Source organism: Cupressus sempervirens, chromosome 6 (assembly GCF_028749045.1).
Source record: "Cupressus sempervirens isolate cs-2001-9-10 chromosome 6, ASM2874904v1, whole genome shotgun sequence".
Taxonomy (NCBI): Eukaryota; Viridiplantae; Streptophyta; class Pinopsida; order Cupressales; family Cupressaceae; genus Cupressus; species Cupressus sempervirens.
In genome coordinates, this window is record NC_143123.1 from 22,621,346 (window position 1) to 22,642,839 (window position 21,494).

The 21,494-nt window shown below is 35.9% G+C and overlaps 1 protein-coding gene across 1 annotated transcript in view; it reads left to right on the forward strand.

The window, feature by feature from the left end:
* Positions 1-21,494, forward strand: part of LOC149550877 (uncharacterized) — a 156,048-nt gene that overhangs the window by 37,354 nt on the left and 97,200 nt on the right. Inside the window, exons 6-7 of the mRNA XM_089786458.1 lie at positions 15,655-15,703; positions 15,902-15,959. Coding sequence (XP_089642584.1) covers positions 15,655-15,703; positions 15,902-15,959 — 107 coding nt within the window. The remainder of the gene's footprint in view (positions 1-15,654; positions 15,704-15,901; positions 15,960-21,494) is intronic.

Sequence of the window (21,494 nt, forward strand, 5' to 3'; positions counted from 1 at the left end):
TCCCTGACCTCTAGAATCTCCTCAGGGACCAAAGTCAATTTACCCTCTTTCAAAGGAGGTAAATTGCTTGATGCTCTAATATGCTGCCCCAGTGCCTTCTTTAGGCATGACATTTGGAACACATTATACACCCTACTATCGGGTGGTAACTTGATCTCATAGGCCACCTCTCCAACTCGCCTGAGTACTTTGTAAGGTCCATAAAAATGAGGCTTGAGCTTTTCAGGTCCTCCCCTTATAAGGGTGCTCTGTCTGTAAGGTTGTAGATGAAGGAAAATCATGTCACCCACCTCAAATGCTCTCTCTGTCCTGTGCTGATTAGTGTACATCTTCTGCTAATTTTGAGCATGCTGCAAGTTCTCTCTAAGAGATCTCATGATATCTTGATTCTTCTTCAACCAATCCTGTGCTAAGGGAACTCTGCTGTCTGTGAAAGCCAAATCATCAAAAGATAATGCCTCGTAGCCATAAAGAGCTTTGAAGGGAGTCATGTCAATGGACATGTGGTGTGTAGTATTATAACAATATTTGCCCAAATACAACCAAAACACCCATGCCTTTTGCTGTCCTGATACATAGTTGCACAGATGTCCCTCCACCCACTTATTAACTACGTTAGTTTGTCCATCTGTCTGAGGATGGTAGCTAGTGCTGGGGTCAACTTTGTGCCCCCTAGCTTGAAAAGTTCTTGCCAAAAGGAACTCATGAACCTGTTGTCCTTGTCATTCACTATGGTCTTGGGGGGACCATGGAGTCTAAATATCTCCCTAAAAAACAACTTGGCTACTTGTGAAGCTGTGAAGTCTGCTGCAATAGTAAAAAGAAATGGGCATACTTAGTCAATCTGTCAACCACAACAAAATACAATCCTTCCCTTGAACTTAAGGAAGACCTGTAATGAAGTCCACAGATATCCCTGTCCACTTTTGCTCTAGTATAGGCAGAGGCTTTAACAATCCAGTCGGAAAAGTATGCTTTGACTTGTTCTACTGACACGAACATGGCGTAAGACATCATCCTTGAGACCCTTCCAAGAGAATCTCTCCCGTACCACCCTATAGGTCTTACCATAACCCAGATGTCTTGTTGTAGGAGTACCATGGTAGGCATGCAAAACGTGTTCTTTCAACTGTGATTCAGGAACAAGGTAGACCTTGCCCTTGTAGTAGATGACATCATCCACTACACTATATCTGTTACATCCCAAATTTTGACCTAGTTTTAAAATTGTTCATAGCCGTTGGATTTAACGGATTTTTCTTTCATGATCATGTGAAGTAGGTAGTTATTTATATCCGTTGTATTAACTTTTCATGAAGATGGTCATTAACCATTATTTTCTATCTGATGTTAGCAGATGCTTGATTTTGAAATTATGTTTAATAATTTAAAGTCTTTTAAATGTTTATATGAAATTATTATAGAATTGTTATTATGGCGGAAGTGTTTTCATGGGTGATTGCAAGAGAAGATGAAGGGGGGGAAGCATTGCTAAATGGGATATCGGAATGGGATGCTCGCTTAGTTCAGTCATTAGGATTGGCATCTATGACCTTAAACTTCTTTGGTAAGGACCTGACAACTTGAACACATGATACATTTGTGGGACCCGCATGAGCTATTAAGTAAAAAATTTAAGAAAACATAAAATAATCTATTTAAAATATGAAATGTATCTCAAAGGATTTTAAATGATCTTTCATCATATTATTATAATATATATGTATATACGTACATATAGATATAAAAATGGAATGACACCATTCTATTATAATAACTTAATAAAATGATGTCACCCCATTGATATATTTACATGAACGTATGTAAATATATATTATAACAATAAATCGAATTATAATTTTTCCAACTTTTTCTTTCATACTTTTATTTTTCTTTTCTTTTGAATGTAACCGATTTAACACTTGGCAAATTAATTGACAATTAATCCTTAAGTTTGCGGAAGCCAAAAAGTCACGACCACTCTCCTTATTTGAGCCGTGTGTGTAGAAGGTGGATATCATATATTCACACTCGACTTCCTGTCTGCTGGGACTTACTTTTTTTTTCAATATTTTCTTCTGCCTTTCCACACTCCCGTTTTTCTTATTTCTTCTTGTGACGAATTCCCTGCAATATCATTTTTTAAAGCTTTGTTCAAACAACTCATTTTGTACACCTTGCCGTACAAGTATTTTTTTGCTGAGGATAGAAGTTCATATTCATTGTGGTGCCGTCTTCAAGCAACTGGAGGGAAATTGATTTTAAATCCATTTGCAAGTTTTCAAACAACTCCAAATTCATATCAGGTCATGAGTTATCATTTCAGATTTGATATTCCAATGTTTTTAATTCAATTTCTATAGCAGTCAGCTAGGTTCAGAAACTCCCTTCTTGTCCATGATCACGTTATAAGCTTGCTGAATAATCCATGTTATTATAATGATTTTCTTCTTAACTTTCATAGTATCCAAAATCATCATAAAAAGAGTTGAATAGTATCTCTTAAAGAAGAGTTTCTAAGTGCAATAAAACCTGGATGAATGATACTGATCTCAAGAACATGTTTTATTTTGTCACAAATCATGATAGAGTATACAATCAATGAATCTTTTTAGAAACTATGCCAAGAGTAGAATGCTCATAACTTTCCAAACACCTAGGATTCACCGGCAGTGTAGCCATGAATTGGTGAAGAGGTGCAAAGAGTGGATTGCTCATAATCTTCCAAAAACACTTGGGATTCACCCACTGTGTAGCCATGAATGGTGAAGAGGTGGAATGAATCTGCAAGAAAGCAAAAGAGAAATTAGACATGAATAAATAAAATAAAATATACTTAATAGCTCATGCTCATCCTTGTAATGAAACCTCTAGTCAAGTCGAGCAGTGGTGATCGGGTCAATGAACCCATCTGAAATCCTTGGCCAAAGTAGTTTAAAGGCATGGTTGCCATCTAATGATCACTTGATGTCAGTGGTGCTAGTTATGCAAACATGTCCGTTTCATAACTGTGCGAACATTTTAAACACCAAGATGCTTAGGTGGCTAGACTAAAGAACATCCCAAGCCCGATCCCGAGGTAGGGAGCACCTTTCTAATTCAATAGAATGTGTGGGGATAAGTATGGTCCGAGGTTGGGAGGTTAAGCCTATATCAATGCTTCTCCTCTCACCAAGCCAAGGCTTGTACAACCAGCTAAAGATCCTTCGGATGATACTTGTATGTTTCTTTTCTTCTTTTATCGATAAGCATTTACTTACTTGTATGTAGAAAGGATAGTTTAGTTATTTTTAGATGATCGTTAATCTACCTACTTTAAGTTGATCATAAATATAGTTATCTTCAGTTGATCGTTAATCTAGTTATTTCAGTTGATCATAAAAACAGTTATGTTTAGTTGATCGTTAATTTAGTTATTTCCGTGGACCATAAATACAATTATTTTTCAGTTGATCGTTAATCTAGTTATTTTCGATGATCATGGATACAATTATCTTCAGTTAATCGTTAAACTAGTTATTTTCAGATGAACATTGATGTGGTTATGGTTATTTCAGTTAATTGTTAAAATAGTTAATGCCATATGAAAAGGTTTTCAGTTGTCTATCAATGAATGTTGGATTTTCTTTATTTAAAATTGTCTTTGTTTTCGATATGAAAAACCGTTTGTTACAATATCCTTCATCCTGTGTCAACGCATCCATGATCTCACAAGCATGCTGGATTTTGGAATACTCAACTAAAAGTTGAGCCTTCCAATCTGCTGAAATCTCACTCAATGAACATAGGGCAGAAAGTGATGGCTTCCTAGAAAGTACATCAGCAACAATATTATTCTTCCCCTTGATGAATTCAATGTCAAAATCATACGCTTGCACCTTGCTAACCCACTTTTGTTGCCTATCATTAAGCTCTATCTAATCAAGGAAATATTTCAGACTATTATGGTCCGTCCTTGCCACAAATTTGCTACCAACAAGATACTATCTGAATTTGGTTAATGCATGCATGATAGCCAACATTTCTTTTTCATATGTGGAATACAACCTCTCATCATCCCGCAGCTTCCTACTCTCATAGGCAATGGGGTGTCCGTTCTGCATCAACACTGCCCCTATGCCTTCACCTGAAGCATCACACTTAGTACAAATGGCTGCGAGAAATCAGGGAGTACCAAAACTGGACAAGTGCTCATAACCTCGTTGAGTCTCTCAAAGATTCCCTGTGTTGGCTTTGTCCATCTGAAGGCTTCCTTCATGAGATTTGTTAAAGGTGCTACTAATTGAGAGAATTCCCTTACGAACCTCCTATAATAGGCACATAAACTAAGGAACCCACGCAACTCAGTAATGTTCCTGGGAGAGGGCCAATCGCGAATTGCCTGAATCTTCTCCTCATGCACTTTCACTCCCTTTGCATTGATCACGTGACCCAAGTATAAAATCTCTCTTAGTCCAAATTCACATTTGGACAACTTAGCAAATAGAGATGGACTCTACATGATACTAAGCACCTCCTCAATGTGTCTGAGATGATCCTCCCATGTCCGGTTGTAAATCAATGTCATCAAAAAATCCCAGAACCGATTTCTGCTTGTTGAAGATGTGGTTCATACAGGACTGGAAGGTGGCAAGTGCATTAGTGAGGGCAAAAGGCATCACCATAATTCAGTGCCCATAATGACAACGAAAAGCAGTCTTGTGCATGTCCTCATCTCGCACACGAATCTGATGATAGCCTGAACGAAGATCAATCTTCGAGAAGTAGATAGTTCCATGTAGCTCATCTAACAATTCATCAATGTGTGGAATGGGGTATCTATTCTTGATTGTGTTTTTGTTTAAGGCTCTATAATCAATACACATCTGCAAAGTCCCATCCTTCTTAACAAGCACCATAGAAGAAGCAAAAGGGCTAGAGCTAGGGCGAATGAATACCATATCTAGTAACTCATGGATGGTCCTCTCAATCACATCCTTGTATGTTCTAGGATGACGATATGGGGTAGTAATCACAGGCTTAGCCTCATCCTCCATCTCTATCCCATGCTCGAAACCTCTATTAGGTGGTACACCAGAAGGTATCTCACCAAAGACACGACCATGCCAATTCATCATTGATTGTTTATCTACATGAAAGGCCTTGCTATCCTGAGGTGTAGGTATTTTGGACTTCACAAAACGTGTAGCCCAAAGTATGTCATCATGATGAATGATAGTCTCCATCCTCTAGGAAGTTACCTCCTTAGGACCATCATTTGAAGCCGCCCTCATGATAGTCTTCTTCCTTCTAGAAAGAAACTCCATCTGCATGCGATGGTGGTCAATGATGTAATATCGCCCAATACCCTGTAACCACTGCATGCCCAAAACTACATCATAATCCTCCAGCGGTAGCACATAAAAATCATCTGTCAGAGAATAGTCCCCCATCTGGAAGCTAAGCTGAGGAATCCTCCGAGTACAACTCAAAACGACACCATATGCAACCTTCACTCCAAAACCAACAAGCTTCTCAGACTGAAACCCACGCCTGTCAACTAGCTTGTGGTCAATAAAGTTGTGCGTAACACCTGTGTCTACTAAGCTCATAACTCACTAGCCTCTCAATGTACCTTTCAAAAGAAAGGCATGAAATTTGGGATAACTGGAGAGAGTAGCCATAGTCACTTTAGCTAACGCCAAAGGCTCGAGAATGTCTAGCTCTAACTGTGGATGTTCCTGCTCAATCTCCTCTGGACTATCCTCAGTATTAGTATCAGATATCTCTTTATCGCCTATCTCAGATGTCACCTCTATCAAATGAACTTTGCCTTTATCAGGCAACTATGTCTAGGTTCCCATGGCCCCTTACAGGAGAAGCATAATTTTTTCCTCCTCAGCTCATTCCTAGTCTCCTGGTCCATCCCGGGTGGTCTAGAAGGTGGTCCCCCTCTGGTCATAACTTATATATATATATATATATATATATATAATGTTAATATTGTCTAAATGGTTAATAACTAATAAACCATAGAGACGTGTCTCCTCTACACATATTTATCTATATTCGGATTTGCATTTGGAAAACATAGAAATAATATATAGTATTATTACGTTTGCAATGATCCTTTCCCCCAATATGGTATTAGAGAAAGATTGCAAATGTAAGGAAATCTATATGCTATATGTTGGTACATTCGATATAAAGGAAGAACGATATGAAATAATATTACTTATAGGATTCAGATTGAGGACAACCTTATTTATTTACAGTCCAGCTTGCATTGACAAGATTGTGCTTGATGGGATTTGTAGTTTGGTGTCAGATGCGCATGACTTGAGATCGCATGGGTTGAGAGTGCGGTGGGTATAGTCCGAAGGGTAAATTGTTGTCTTTATTACCTTCATGTTCACATCCAAAAGTGCAGAGTATGGGTTGCATTTGATTGTAGAAGCGAGAGTCATTTGCCTCATTTTGACTATGAGCCTAGCTGAACCTGTGTGGACTGATTTTGTTATGAAGTGGCGTAGACTAACACAAGAAAACTGGATGGATAGAAATCTTGGGCTGCATAGATTTTTTTAAGTAGATCACAACAAGATGCCTTCATCCGTAAAGTTGCAAGAAGTTGGAATTGAACTGAAGGAGGACAAAGAAGGAAAAGCCCACTTTGAACGCAGATGTTTCCAAGGCAATACCCTTATCTCCCTCAAATCATTGTCGACGATGATATAGATATATTCTTGAGAAATCTCATTGCTCTTGAAGAGTGTCAAAGGCAAAATACTCACACATTAAGCGAGTAATTTACCAAAACGTGTATATGATAGATTACTTAATTGATTTGATAGAGGATGTGGGTTGTTTCGGAAAGCTAATGTTATTGAAAGTTATCTGGGCAGTGATAAGGAAGTAGCTAAACTGCTCAATGCTTTGTGTGTCAAAATGACTGAAGATGACGGTTTATAGCATGTTTTGAAAGATGTTAACAAACATTACAATAGCAACGACAATAGGAAATGTGAAGTGGCAATTTTAGAACCACCTTAGAGGATTAGGAGTCTACGACAATAAAGATTAGAACCAGTATTATGAAATTCACCGATCAGAACCTTCCATCTAAATAACATCATACGACAATACCGAATGGGAGGATCTCATTCACGACAATTTTTGGAATGGAGGACCGACCAAGAGACACAAAGTAAGGAAAGATATATTTTTTTTTACAATTATGTCAACATATAGTATACACCGCACAAATAGTATAATATATAATATGGATCACTTTATCGGAATGATAGATTAGGAATAATTTACCAACTATAGTTGGTCCATGGAAACATAATATAACCCATCAAACATAGTTCACTGGCTTTTGTAACATCTAGATATCACGACAATGAAAGAGGAGGAGAATAGCTGTTAGAAAACAATAAATAGGAGGAATACCGCGGAACAATGACTGGCTATATCTAAAATTTTTTGTGAGAAGACATTGTTGTGGAACATCGATTGTAATTGGGAAGCATGCATCACAAGTTATGTATGGACTGTTGTAGGTTGGCTCATATATAAACAATTGTCAAGTCCCTACTATGGAATTTATCTATCATTCAGATCCTTTTATATACTTTTTGAACTATAGTGTCATCAATACATTGTTGAGAAGATAAGCAGTAAGGACACCTATAATATTTATCAACAAAGTAATTCACATTGGTGCATATATGTATTTGTCCATACGCAAAGCATATATTTCGATTATTTAAATCAGTTGGTAAGGGAACTTGGGCCGTGTTATTCTTAAATTTTTGCCGAAGGAATTCTATTGTTCATGATGGTGGGGTCATCAATTGTAAGCTTATGAGTAAAATATCTTCTGTTTATTTTCCTTATACATGGCCAATAGAGAAACTTTGTTTGCTGTTATCAGTTCCAGTTGTAGATTGCTGCTAATTTAACCTATTTTTTCTTTGAAATGATTGAAATATGACATTGTTGTTGAATATGATGGAGTACATAATCAGACTTATTGATCTTGAGAGTGATCCAAAATATATGTTCTAGACAAGGTCAATTGAATTAATATCATGGATACCATAAATATGGTCTTATATTGGAAAATGAAGAAGTGAAGAACTTATTGTTTTCCATCATCTACATGCTATACTTTTCAGTGGAAAGTGTAATCCTGAGTAGTGGTAATGTGAGAGTGTGAAGAACTTATTTTAATTCTTCAATCAAGTTATGGGTCCATATGAGCCAAAGTGTTATAAGTCATACACACACAGAACTTATTCTGTACTCTCTTTGAATATTTGGATGAGTTAAAATAGGGGGTTCCTTGAATAATTATTATACATAAGAAAGATGGTGCATTTTTTGTGGATATAGAAGATGCATACTTTCCTAGCACAAAGATACAGGAGATAATGATGCAAGTATTAAGGAAGAAAAGTTGAAGTTGCACGTTGACAGGCTTATCATGAGTGCAAGTTTTGTAGTATATTCAAAGGATTGCATTGAATATAGCAGATGAGACACAAGACTAAAGTGGATCTTATGGGTCAATGATATAAGAGTGGAATTTTACATTGTGGGTGGGAATACTAATCAATGTTTCATTCCGCTTGAACAATCTTTAGAGAGATGTTCCATTCTCAAATGTTAGTGGACCTCATGTGTAGATAAGTGTTCTTATCCTTGAAGTATTACATTTATTTACTCATCGTAGTCTCTCTCTTATTTGTAATTCTATACATATTATAAGAGTTATTTGCCTTGATCTTTTCCTTTATGTCTAAGGATGTTCTTGCAGGAAAAGAAGGTTGATACTTTACATATGCTATCAAATATTGTACATATTCATTATTATGACAGTAGCTCCAAAGAAGCTGTGATCTAGAATTTGTTGTGAGGTTTTCACACCATCGCCCCAAAATTTTTGGGGACCCCCTTTTTTGAGCAAGCCTTGGCAATTTTCGTGGATTTTTGCAAATTTTTCGGTTGCCTTAGCAAGTTTTTCGGAGTTGTCCAAAAGTTTTCGATTTGAAAATTTTACACTTTGCACGCCTTCGGGCCAGGAGGGATGTGGTTGGATTTATTTTTTCACTCGGTGCAAAACTTGATTTTTTGGAACATGTAATTTTATCTTTAGGTCAAACAAAATTTAAAAACAACATTTTTTTCGATAGTTAGAACAATACTTGACAGGGTAAATTTGCAATTTTTTGGACTTACACGGATTTTGAAAATTGGAAATAATTGTATTGAATTGAGCATTTTCACAATGATTTTTTTTTAGATTTAATTGTTTTGGAAAATCTTGAGTTTTTCGGTGAAGAGAGAAATTTTTTGATAGTGAAATTAAAATTGGAAAATCGATTTTAAATACTAGAGAAAGTGTTTATTTTGGTTGAAAATTAAAATTGTATTGCAAAATTGAAAGTGGATTAAATTGCAAAATTTCATTAAATTGGTTGAAATATTGCTTAGAAGATTTTTAAATGTTTAAAAAAAATTGGTAAATTAAAATGGAAAATTGATTTTAGCTTGCTAGAGTTGATTTTAATGATATTTTAATTGCTAAAACGTTTTTAAATGAAAAATTTGGCATCTCCTAGGCTTTCCTCATTTTATTTTGCAATTTTTTATCACAACTGACAGTTAAATGAGCTAATTTCACTTTGAGCTAAGTAATTTTAGCAAGGTATTTAAATCTGGGCTATTAATAAAGGAGCTATTTTAATTTGTTCTCCTCTAGGGCAAGTCGGCTAGCTTGGAGGGACAAGGAAATTTTGGTATAAGAGGGGCTCCCCCCTCTCTTATTTCCTCATTCCATCTTCCTCCTCCTTTCTTGGTGAGCGATTTTTTCTTGGAGAGTCAACTTGCAGATTTAGGCGATTTTGGGGCAGATTTTTCCTTGCTTGGTGGCATTTTTCTTCTTACATCTTGGGCAAATTTCTCCCTAGGCAATTTTGGAGCAGATCTGAAATTTTCTTGCTTAGGCAATTTTTCTTGGGGTTTGATTTTCTTTCCAAAGGCTGCGATTTCTACTTCCAGATTTAGGTGATTTTGTTGGTGAGGAGCTACATGATCCAAGGTCTGATTTTTGGCAAATGTGGACAATTTCAAGGAGGTCAAAGTTCTAATTTTTGCTAGGGCATCATTATTTGCAAGGAGGCTTGAAATTTCCGAGATCTGATCCAAATTCAAAAAGGGCCCGGTTATTGGTAAAAGTAAAATTAAGGTAAAATTCAATTCATTTTAAAGCTGGAGATTGGTTCAAAGGCAGATTCCACTCCTTGTTCTTGCTTGGTTTCATTTCCCTTATGTTCTTCTCGCATTCATCGTCCACCACTTCATCATCCCATTGCTACGTTGAAGATTGGAGAGATAAGTGTAGATTTCATGATAGTACACTTGGCAAGGCAGAAATAAGCTAGACCACCCTAGGTTGAAGTTGGGAGATATAAGTGTAGTCCATCTTAAGGTAATGAAGAGACATAAATAAGTGGTAGTCCCATCCTTAGGTTGAAGGTTGGAGATTGATTAGTGTAGAGATAGGACTTGGCGAGGCAGAAATAAGCTAGATTCCATCAATAGAAAGAAGGTTGGAGATCGATAAGGGTAGTCCATATCATTTAGAACGAAGGGGCATAAATAAGTGTTTAGGATGGTAGATGTTAGTGCAAGCAAGAACCCAAAGGGAATGAATACCAAAAAAGACAAGGAAGACATGATGCCTAAGACCACCTTCTTCTCGAAAGTGAGGCGAATAAGTGATACCAACATTGATACAATAAACATGATACAGTTAAAGGATAGATTGAAGGAAGGACAATCCCCCATGGCAAAAAAGATCTACAAAAGCGGAATTGTACACGCGGTGGCCTTCCCTCCTACTTTGCTTTGTCTAGAATTGGTAAATGGAATGTGCATGCCAGTTTGATTTGGTTAGTAAATCCATCATTTTTGATGAAGGGAAGAGGGTGTTAGCCAACATTGGCGGACAAGTGGTCGAAGAAGCATTCAATATCCCCTAGTACAAAAGTATGACAGTGGTAATGATGGATCAGGCGGCTACGTTATTCTAGGATACTCAGGAGGCTTATTTCATTCATCTAAAGCAGGATTGGCTACACGAAGGCAAGAAGGGAGTCACCAGATCATCAAGGCTCACCATGTCAAATTTCAAATCAGAATATGGCGATCTCATTGTGCTTCTCAACCAGATCATGGTTCTAGCTCAAGGTATGCAATTCGAAAATTGGATGTACTTATTTATTGATGAAATTAAAAAAAGGAAAAGAAGATTTGATTGGGCTAGGATTATAAGCGAGAATTTAGAGTTGCAACTTAGGACAATGCAAAATCAAAAGCAATTCTATATGGGGCCCTACCTCTTTTATTTGATTTAGAGGCGGTGAAAATTGAAAAGTGAATCGCAAGAAAGAGCAAATTTGGAGGAAGTGATTTGAAAATATTTGAGGCTAGAGACCAAAGGGATAATTCAAGTGGACAAGAGGAGAACGCCAATGAGACAGAATTTGGATCAAGATTGGATGAGTCGGGGAAGGTTGCCATCAAGAAGAAACATTTGGGCACCCTTGCCTCCCTCAATGCCTTTATCAGATACACAAAAGAATATGAGAAGGATCATGAGAAAACACTGCAAGTAGCAATCAACATGATGAATTCAGCTGAGCTCAAGATGAAACATACACCTTGCCCTCCCATGAAGTCAACGACAAGCTAGCCAAGTTCATCACTTTGGCTAAAAAGAAGAAAGAAAAGGGTAGAACTATATTAGAAGATCATTTGATGTAAGCCCAAGTGGCAAATTCTCTTTGTTCTTGGGTAGGATAGGTGTCTATTTCTGATTGGCACCATTTTGGTGCCTTCTCATTGGTTGCCACTTTTCTCTTTTTTCATTGGTCCATTGATGAGGTGGCATCTTCTCATTGGTTGATAAGGTGGCAACCCTAATTAGGGTTTCTAGGATCCAATCTGGATTGTTGGTTTTGCCTCTTAATTTCTAGTGTTCGTTGTTTTGGTCTCTATATAAGGCCATTTTCTCTCATTTGTAAAGGGTTGAAAAAAATTGTTGCTCAAGATAATACCAAAATTGTTTCTCTTTATCATTGTTGTGACTTGCATGGTGATTAAGAACATTTGGTGTTATTGCATGGTTTCTACTTCCAATAGTTAGAATTAGATTTCTTTTGAAGCTGTTAAAGTAGTTTTCATTTTGAGAAAGTTGCTAAGTAAGAGTAAGAGTAGATGGATAGTTGTATGGTGATATTAGTGGATATTTGATAGGGATCTATAAACTAGGCCACTAGCATTCTAGCGGCTTGTTAGGAAGCCTTGTGTAGTAATCTAGTCTTTTTCCCTTGAATCATTGCATCTATGGAGGTAGAGCCACTGGTAAGCTTTCATCAGATTCGATCCTCGTCCATTCGCTAATCTTTCCATCCATAGGAGTAGGAGTAAAATAGCAAGTAGTTGAGCAGTCGAATTTCATTCTAGAAAGTTAGGAAGGTAAAGGTCATTAGAAGCATAATTGCCTCCTCGCGCAATCAACATTATCTTGCGCTACACCCTCCATCATCACCGCTACCATCAACAATATCTGGCACCCATCATCATCACCATCATCCCAAAATCCAAGTTATCCTTGAATGAACAATGTAAGGCCGCCTGCGCCGCCTGCGTGATTACCAACAAATCACATTGATATAACTGAGTTAGTATCCATAGGTGTAAGGAACATTGGAGTTTTTCTCATGCCTTCATGAGTATTAACTTTTCAAGAGAGGAATTGAGTGTTTGATATTCCATATCAAGTGTTCAATTACTATATACTATGTGGTGGTACAAAACCGACATCAACATAATTCATTAGTCATCTGATGATCATGCTAGATAAAGTGAGACTGTTGAAGCAAATATCTTTTATGATTAAGATTATGAGAATATCAAGAGGGAGCATGACAGTTCATTAGAGACAACCTTTGACAAAGAGAGGGATCTAATAGAGGATATGTTTCAGTTAATCCGAAGGAGTTTGACATCTAACACTTCATTAGAGGCTACCTTGTACGAGGAGGTCAAAAGGTTGATATTAGATTCAGAGGGAGTGTGATATTGCAACAGAAGCAACCTTGATCAAAAAAAGTCAACAGATTGAGAGGGAGAAGTTCGAGGTGAAATTTCTTGTAGTACAATCTTCTCTATGAGAGAGAAGCTTGAAGTGAAAGCCTTTGTTCCACCCTCCAGGAGCAGCTATGGTGTATCCACCCTGTGACTTGGTGTATGGTGGATATCATGGGAGTTACTATTTTGCACATGTGAATTATGTCATGAAAGGTGATGATCTTTCATTGATGTATTTGTGGTCACTATTGTAAGGTGACAATCTTAACAATGGCTTGACTTGTTATCATGATGGACTACATTAAGTTACTATTCTGGAATGTGTCGGAGATCATGATAATGAACGTATCATGATATACTACAATAAGTTGCTGTCCAGAATGTGCCGAAGATCATGATACTACATTTGTTGTTCTTGATTTCTTAATCTATTATCATGATAGACTACATTAAATTGTTGTCTCGGAATGTGGCGGAGATCATGATACATTTGTTGTTCTTGTGTTCATGATCTGTCATCATGATGGAGACTACATTAAGTTGTCTTGGAATGTGCCGAAGATCATGATAATGAACGTATCATGCTAGACTACGTTAACTTTTTTGTCCCGGAGTGTGTCGAAGATCACGATACTTGTCATGATGGACTACATTAAGTTGTTGTCCTTGAGATCATGATTGTTATCTAATAGACTACATTCAGTTGCCGTCCCAGGTTGTGTCGGAGATCAGATAATACATAACCTTCTAGGAATATAACATATTCTTTTGGTAGGCATCATGATCTTGATGTCAATGTACATACTGAGGGAATATCAGTTTGATGAATATCATATGGTTGATATTCTTCGTCGCATCATACTTTTGATGCTATCGAAGTTGATACTGTTGGATATATGTTGATTCAATCTTTAAAATGTCATTCCAAGAATATCATATGTAGATGATATCTCTGTATATGCTTGAGAGAAATGTGTTCTATAACAATCTTCCCTAGCTAAGAAGGAGTGTTAATGATGTAGCATCAGTCGGATAGAATTGACCTAGAGATAATCATTCTATGGTTATTGGTTAATCATTAATTAGAAAAACTCTAATATTCTACTTATATATATATCTTAACATTGTCTAAATTGTTATTTTAACATTGTCTAAATTGTTATTAACTAATAAATCATAGAGACATGTCTCCTCTACACATACATACATACATACATACATACATACATACATACATACATACATACATATATATATATATATATATATATATATATATATATATATATATATATATATTCGAATCTGCATTTGGAAAACACAGAAATAACATATAGTGTTATTACATTTCCAGCGATCCTTTCCTCCAACAAGGTAAAGCTTTATACAAAGATTGATAGTGGCTATTGATATTGGAGATCCATTAATTCATTTTAGGGAGTTAGCACAACTAAAGCAAAGAGGTAAAGTAGAAGACTTCATAGCAGAATTAGAGGCTTGCAGTGATTCTTGATGTGACAAAAATAACACTCGTAGTCCTATTTGTGGAAGGCTTAGTTGAATTCTAGACATGATATGAATAAGGCTCATAATCCTTTTTGTGGAAGACCTATTTAAAACCCTCAATGGTTTAGTAAAGGCATTTGATCCAAGCTCATTGGAAGAAGCCATAAAGAGAGGTTAGATGCTATTCCAAGAAGAGCACGAGTATTACCTTCGAAATCAATCCAAGTAGAGGTGTGTAAGAACAAATGTCAAAGTAAAAAGCTAGGTTTCACATGCAGGTATCTGTGCAATTGGGACATAGGTGCTTGTGGAAACAACAGATACATTACATAGAGGTAGTTTCTGATGAGGATGCAGAGATTGACGAGCCTAAGCTTAAGCCTGAGAAACCTATAGAAGAGATTGAGCAAGAGCACCAAGCAGGAGAACGTTTGGGAGGTACACTTGTGGCACTATTAGGAGCAGCTAAATATGATGTTTTCGACGTTCAAGGAGCTTTGTTTGGACAATAAGGTGACAATTTTTATTGGTAGAGGGGCTTTTTACAAGTACATTGATGAAGGGCTAGGGACTAAAAGGGGATTGGAGATGAAAAAATTGAAGTGTTCAATGTTATACTTGAAAATAGGACAATACTACCTTGTTGTTAGCACATTTGTCCAATTGCAGAACTTTTGCTAGTGTTATGATCTTATGGTGATAGATCCTTGTGAATCTGAGAATATTGTTCACTTTTGTTGGATGGTAGATGGGTTTAGATGAGAATTTTAATGCATTTACTTTTGCATTAGTATGCAAAAAGTAAAAAAAATTATTGCTTTGATTGAGATTTGAAATTGATCGGAAGAAGTTTGGCTTTGTATTTTGGAGCATCATTGTAGACTACCTGCCTTGTTATTACTTTTCATTGTACTGTCAGATGAATTTTTATATCTCTTATTGAAGACTGCAGCTATGTTGTCACGACATTGTATAATGCTTATTCTGCACATGTTTTTGAAACAGGAGCCAGTGAAAATGTGAAAATACAAGGTTCAAATGAAATCACACATAGGTTAGTATGCACTTGTTCACACACCCATTGGAAGAAATGTTAGAATGCAAAAGTACAATCTTTATCTTATTAGTTATTGCACTGCTTCAATTCTAGGATGTCTAATTTTGTTCTAGAGTTAAAAATATTGTTGTCATTCAGTTTTTAAATTTTTTTTTGAAATATATTTTATATCATGATCTTTTGGATAACATTCAGTGGTGGGGAAATGGGAGCTTCAGTAACCGGTCAAGATGGCAACTGTAGCCCAACTACGGTGAGTGAGTATCATAATTCATAAAATGACATGTTTACTTCTCAAAAACGATTTGACATTGTCACTGATCCAATATACTATTTTTAATAATTAGTGGACATGTCACATGGACAGTTTCTCATTTGTATCTCAATTATAGAAAAATATTTTGATGGTTTAAATTTTTCAGGAACCAGGATGGCGGGATTGTAGGGGATCTGTTATAGGGGTGGCACACTGGGGGTCAATTATAAAACATGCACACACATTGCTACAAGTTTTAAAACCTTCAATGACATCAAAACTTTTATCACCAATCATTTCACCATGTCTGTAATGGTTGAATCAATCAGTGACAGGCTGATAGCAGTGTAGCAGCAAGAAAATTTCAAAGTAAAAAATAAATTGACTGGCATTATCATTTGGCCAAATCCATCTATCTGCTTTGTGATAGAAAAGTATGGGCCATTTTAGATATTCACTGTTAGCTTTGTTGTTTATTCCTAGCTTCTACATGGGCAAGTATCCATGTCTACTTTGTCCTCTCCATGCAGAATTGCATGGTACGCAATTAAGAGCCTGAAAGTGGTACCTGTCGTGAAAAAGTTTCATGTGTCCTGCCAAAGTCTTCTTCCATGTCTACTTTGTCCTCTCCATGCAAAATTGCATGGTATGCAATTAAGAGCCTGAAAGTGATACTTGTGGTGAAAAAGTTTCATGTGTCCTGCCAAAGTCTTCTGCTCTTTTCGTAACCAATTTTGTCTCCTTATCTCGCTGTTTAACATATTTGTCTCTGTTTCAATATAAACAGCAGGGAGCTCCACCACTCATGTCCTGTTTCATACCTTTTTTTCATTTCTAAATGTCAAGCATGAATTTTTGGGAAAACCACACGATTCGCTCCCACTGAGACATTCGCAGGAAATCTCAGATGTTTGCAGCTGTCTTGGGGATGACCAAATTTGTCACAAATGTTCAATGGGTTTGCACGATGTCTTGAGGATGTTCTAGAATTTTGAGTAAAAAAGATAGAGATGGGGAAAGGATGTTACATTGTATCATAAATACCATTGGGGATGGGACACTAGTTTTGGAGTTGTGGGCATATCTCTGTGGAGCATTGTCTAAAACTAGTGCTTTAAGCATGATAACAGCAGTGATATAAATGATCCAGTCTTAGTCTCCTGTGGGCTCTGTTAGATCATTTATTGGCCTTGTGATAGTGATCGACAATGACAACAATGACTCCTCCATTTTGGCCCAGTCTGTGATACTGAATGATAGCTTGTTTTCTAGTGGCCTTGATGTTGATGCCCTTTCATAGAATCTATCCCAAAACAATAGATGCAAAAGTTAAAATTGAATTGAAAAATTGTGTGAAATACGGAAATAAGGATGCAAAACTGTGACTACATGTATCTGATTTGATTGGGAGAAAAACTTTTTGAAACCAGCTCCTTTATGTATTAACTTTAATTTTACAAATATGGTTTAATTTTTTTATTACATAATTGTCAATGTTAGACACATCAGGACACTGCCAGCAAATTGGGGACATACATCAATATCCAGGGGATGTGAAGTTATGCCCAGTGTGCTCCTATAAAACTGGAAACAGGTTCTAAGGAAAAAAAGGCTGCTGTACCTAGCAACATCAGAGACAACTCTAGACAAAAGGACAAACTTCTAAGTTGCTCTCAATGTTACGTCGTTCGAAGAAATGTTGGGTAGATCCAGACTATACAGTGTTATCTCACTCTTGAATGAAAACATCTTTGGCAATTCAATTATTGCTGAAAAAGTGCTGTTCTGTAACGGGAAAATTCTGATGAAGTCAATCCAAAGAACCTTTGTGTCTTCATTTGAAGAGGAGAACATTATCAGAGGCTAAGTCACAGGGTTTGCCGAATTTTACGGTTCAAGTTCGAAATTTGGCGAACTCATATAAAACGGAAAAAAATTGCTGAAATTCGGCTAAAAATTCATATGACAGCAGTTTTGTTGTCATTTTCCAAGAAAAATATTACATTACGCCATTTTGAGGGTTTCTGACATCTGGTGGTTGCAGCATGTCGCCTTTTCTTCTAATATCATTCACACACGAATCTTTAGGGCTGCTATGTCAAACTCTGCGGCATCTTCTTCAGTGCTGAATGTGCCCAGCCATACCCATCTATGTTTCTCATATATCTGAGTGCCCCACCGACCATTTGGTTGTGCGATGGCTCCCTTGTATTGCGAGAACTGCTGCTTTTGCAATACATTTCTAATTCAACCTTCTTCACCAACACTGCTAGTACTGTTGCTAAATATACTCGAATCTACTTGAGCCATGAATTTGATTTGGGAGTCATCTGATATGCTGGAAGTTGGGCTTCTCCAAGATGTCGCGGGGCCTCAGCCCCAAATCCTTGTTTCCTTTCCATTCGAAAAAATACATCTTTATTTCCTTACGAAGAATCGGATGAATATATGCCAAGAGTTTCATTGTGTTTTTAGGTTCCCATTGTATATCACTTTATTATAATGTATGTTATTTTTATTTTCTTATCAATAGTCAAACATGTTTATGTATATTTGTTAATGTTTTTCTATTAGTAAAATGATAATATTTTGTATATTTATCTATTATTATCATTTTTTTATTATTACATTATTTTTAAAAAAAAAAAAAAAATATTTTTGAAAATTATAAGGCAAATTTTATGTCGAATTTTTTGGACCTTTTCAAACTTCATTTGAACTTTATGGTTGTTGAATTTGAATTTGAACTCAAACCTTGTGACTTAGATCAATGCCATAGTTGTAACAAGCCCTTTTTCCTAGGCCTTAGCTACTTTTTCCATATGAACAATAGTGTAATTGTAGAAAGTGAAATGCTGAAAACATGCAATGGAAAGAAATAACTAGTTACAATCAAGGTTTAGATAACACCCCATCAAGAAAAGTAGAAACTAGTATGTAATGTTCAAGTCTAGGCATTTGTACCTAGTGTAATTCTCACATTCTCTACTGAGAATGGCCCTCCCTACTCACCATTTTGGTTCTGTTACTTGAGCATTCTGGTGTTAGAGTGTCAGCTAGTTAGCTGATGAGGCTATGGACACATTCCATCAACCTATCTTCTAACTGATAGCACTTTGAACTCTAGTGATCATGACAACAATCTTGCCTCTAAACCTACCCTGGCTAGGGATTTTCAATGGACACTATGTGCCTGATCACTCACCACTCGACTTGCCAATTATGTTAAATTTTAATTGTTTTGATTCATCGTTATGATTTTGCAAATTTATCCATCTGTCCAATTCATATGGACCACATCATCATCTCAGCCCTTCCCGACTATTTGGATGATCTTTGATGTCATTTTCAACTTACATTGTAAAATATTTAGTTTTACAAAATAATTATTCATTTTGTCTCATTCAACATTATGTTTTTAGCTCCCTTGAAATAGTGTTGGGCCCAAGTTTCAGTGTCGAACCCAGAGCTCTGATACCATATGTAACATCCCCTTTTCCCGGGCCTTAGCTATCAACTAGCATAACATCAAAATACAATCACTACTTCACATTCATGATAAAGTAGTTATAACAATTATCTTACATGTTTATGCAAAAGAAATTAACGGTTACAAATAAGTTCAACTGAAATATTATAACTAATGATTGAAGGCATAATCAAATAAAATTAAATTGAGGATTTTAAGTTTACAATACCCTAAATTTTGAAACCAGAATCTGCCTAGGGCAACATCTGCAAAACCTTGGGGTAGTCCATATATACCTCTTAGGGCACAAAAGTTATGCCACTGTATCGTAATAGCCAATACCATTTAGGGCATCAAAACCACTGTAACATCCCTTTTTTCCATTGCTAATTATGACAATTAAAAGTAAATAAAAGATACATTTATATTTATATTCACATGAATGAAGGACAATTATAACACCATCAAGTGAGCCCCTCTCATACAACTAGTTACATTTCAGGTTCATCTTAACTAATTTCCTAATACATTGAAAATGAAAACTGATTTCTAAGCATCGAAGGGAATAGCTGGTTATTTATTAACCATCTAATATATCTTCAACTTGAAATTCCAAATTCATAAAAGTTAAATACTCGTTACCCGAAGTTATTGAATGCAGATCATATCTTTGACTTGTGCAAATCTTGGCATTTGGTGGAGTGGACAAGCATTGCCAAGGGCTTAACTTCCTAACCGCGGATCCTTAGGCCCTTGTTTGGTTGCAAGAATTGGGCGGGAATAGAAAAAGCTAAATACATGCATTCGCTAATTTGACTTCTGTTTGAAAAATACAAAATTGGAATTAGAATTTGCCTATCCTAATTTGACCCCAAAACAAGCATAGCGGAATTCCTAAAAAAAGTTGGAATAAGAATAGCTTATTCTTATTCCAGTTTTTAATAAACCCAAGTTCATGGGTTGTCGGGTCTATGACTTTGCCGTTTGATTGTATTTTGTCACTCAAATGCATATTTGGACTATTTTCTCTGTTCATAATAAGATATAGACTAAGTCAACGTTATTTAACGTTTAATATGTATTTTTTTTAAATGACAAAAAAGAATAATATCAAATTTGACATCTTTTCTAAATTTTCATAAAATTATCTTTACAAATAAATCTTGTGTTTAGTCTTATAATTAAAACTATGTTGACAGATCGTTTAAATATCATATTAATGATCTCGACTTATTTGTATTTTTTATTTTCTTTAATATATTTAAAAATAAAATAACTTTAGTTTTGATTTTATACTCATTAAAATAATTTGATATAATTTAAAGAATTAAATTAATAATATACAATATAATGTCCTTTGAATGTCGATGAATTTCGAAGGTTGTCGTATATCTATCACTCATCTTCAATTTAAAAAATAAAATAAATGCTAATTAAAATAATTTGGCTTTTTAAAAGCTTAATAAAAAAATAGTTTTTATAAATAAAAAAATCTTGTTTATTTAAACTATTACCAAACTAAAAATAATAATTTAATTTAAAAAAAAAAAAAAAAAAAAAAAAAAAAAAAAACTTATTCCAATTCCTATTTTAATTGTTGCAACCAAACATAGAATATGCATATTTCGACTCTTCTAGGTCAACCAAACAGGTCCAAATGATATTCTAGAACTTATTTTAAGAATGCATGAATACCAAAAGAGAGCTTATTCCAGCATAGATGAATGCCACATTCGACAATTCTTGCAGGCAAATGGGCCCTTAAGTAATCCCACACAATCTCTATTGAGAAAGGCCCTCCCTAGCTTGGAATTTGGCCTGGGACACCTTGTCCAACCACAGAGCATCCTGCAATTAGATTATCAACCTACCGCTCAGCTAGACATCAAGGTTGAAACATTGAACTGCTACGAGCTGGCTCAATTTAGATTCTTTTCATGACTTGCTTATTTGTTACTGATTGTTCTTTTTCTTTTCATGCAGGGATGTACCTGTGGTTTAATGAATTTCATTACATACCCTTCATCTCAACCATGTTGGTCTTCCTGGATGAATGTTTGGGG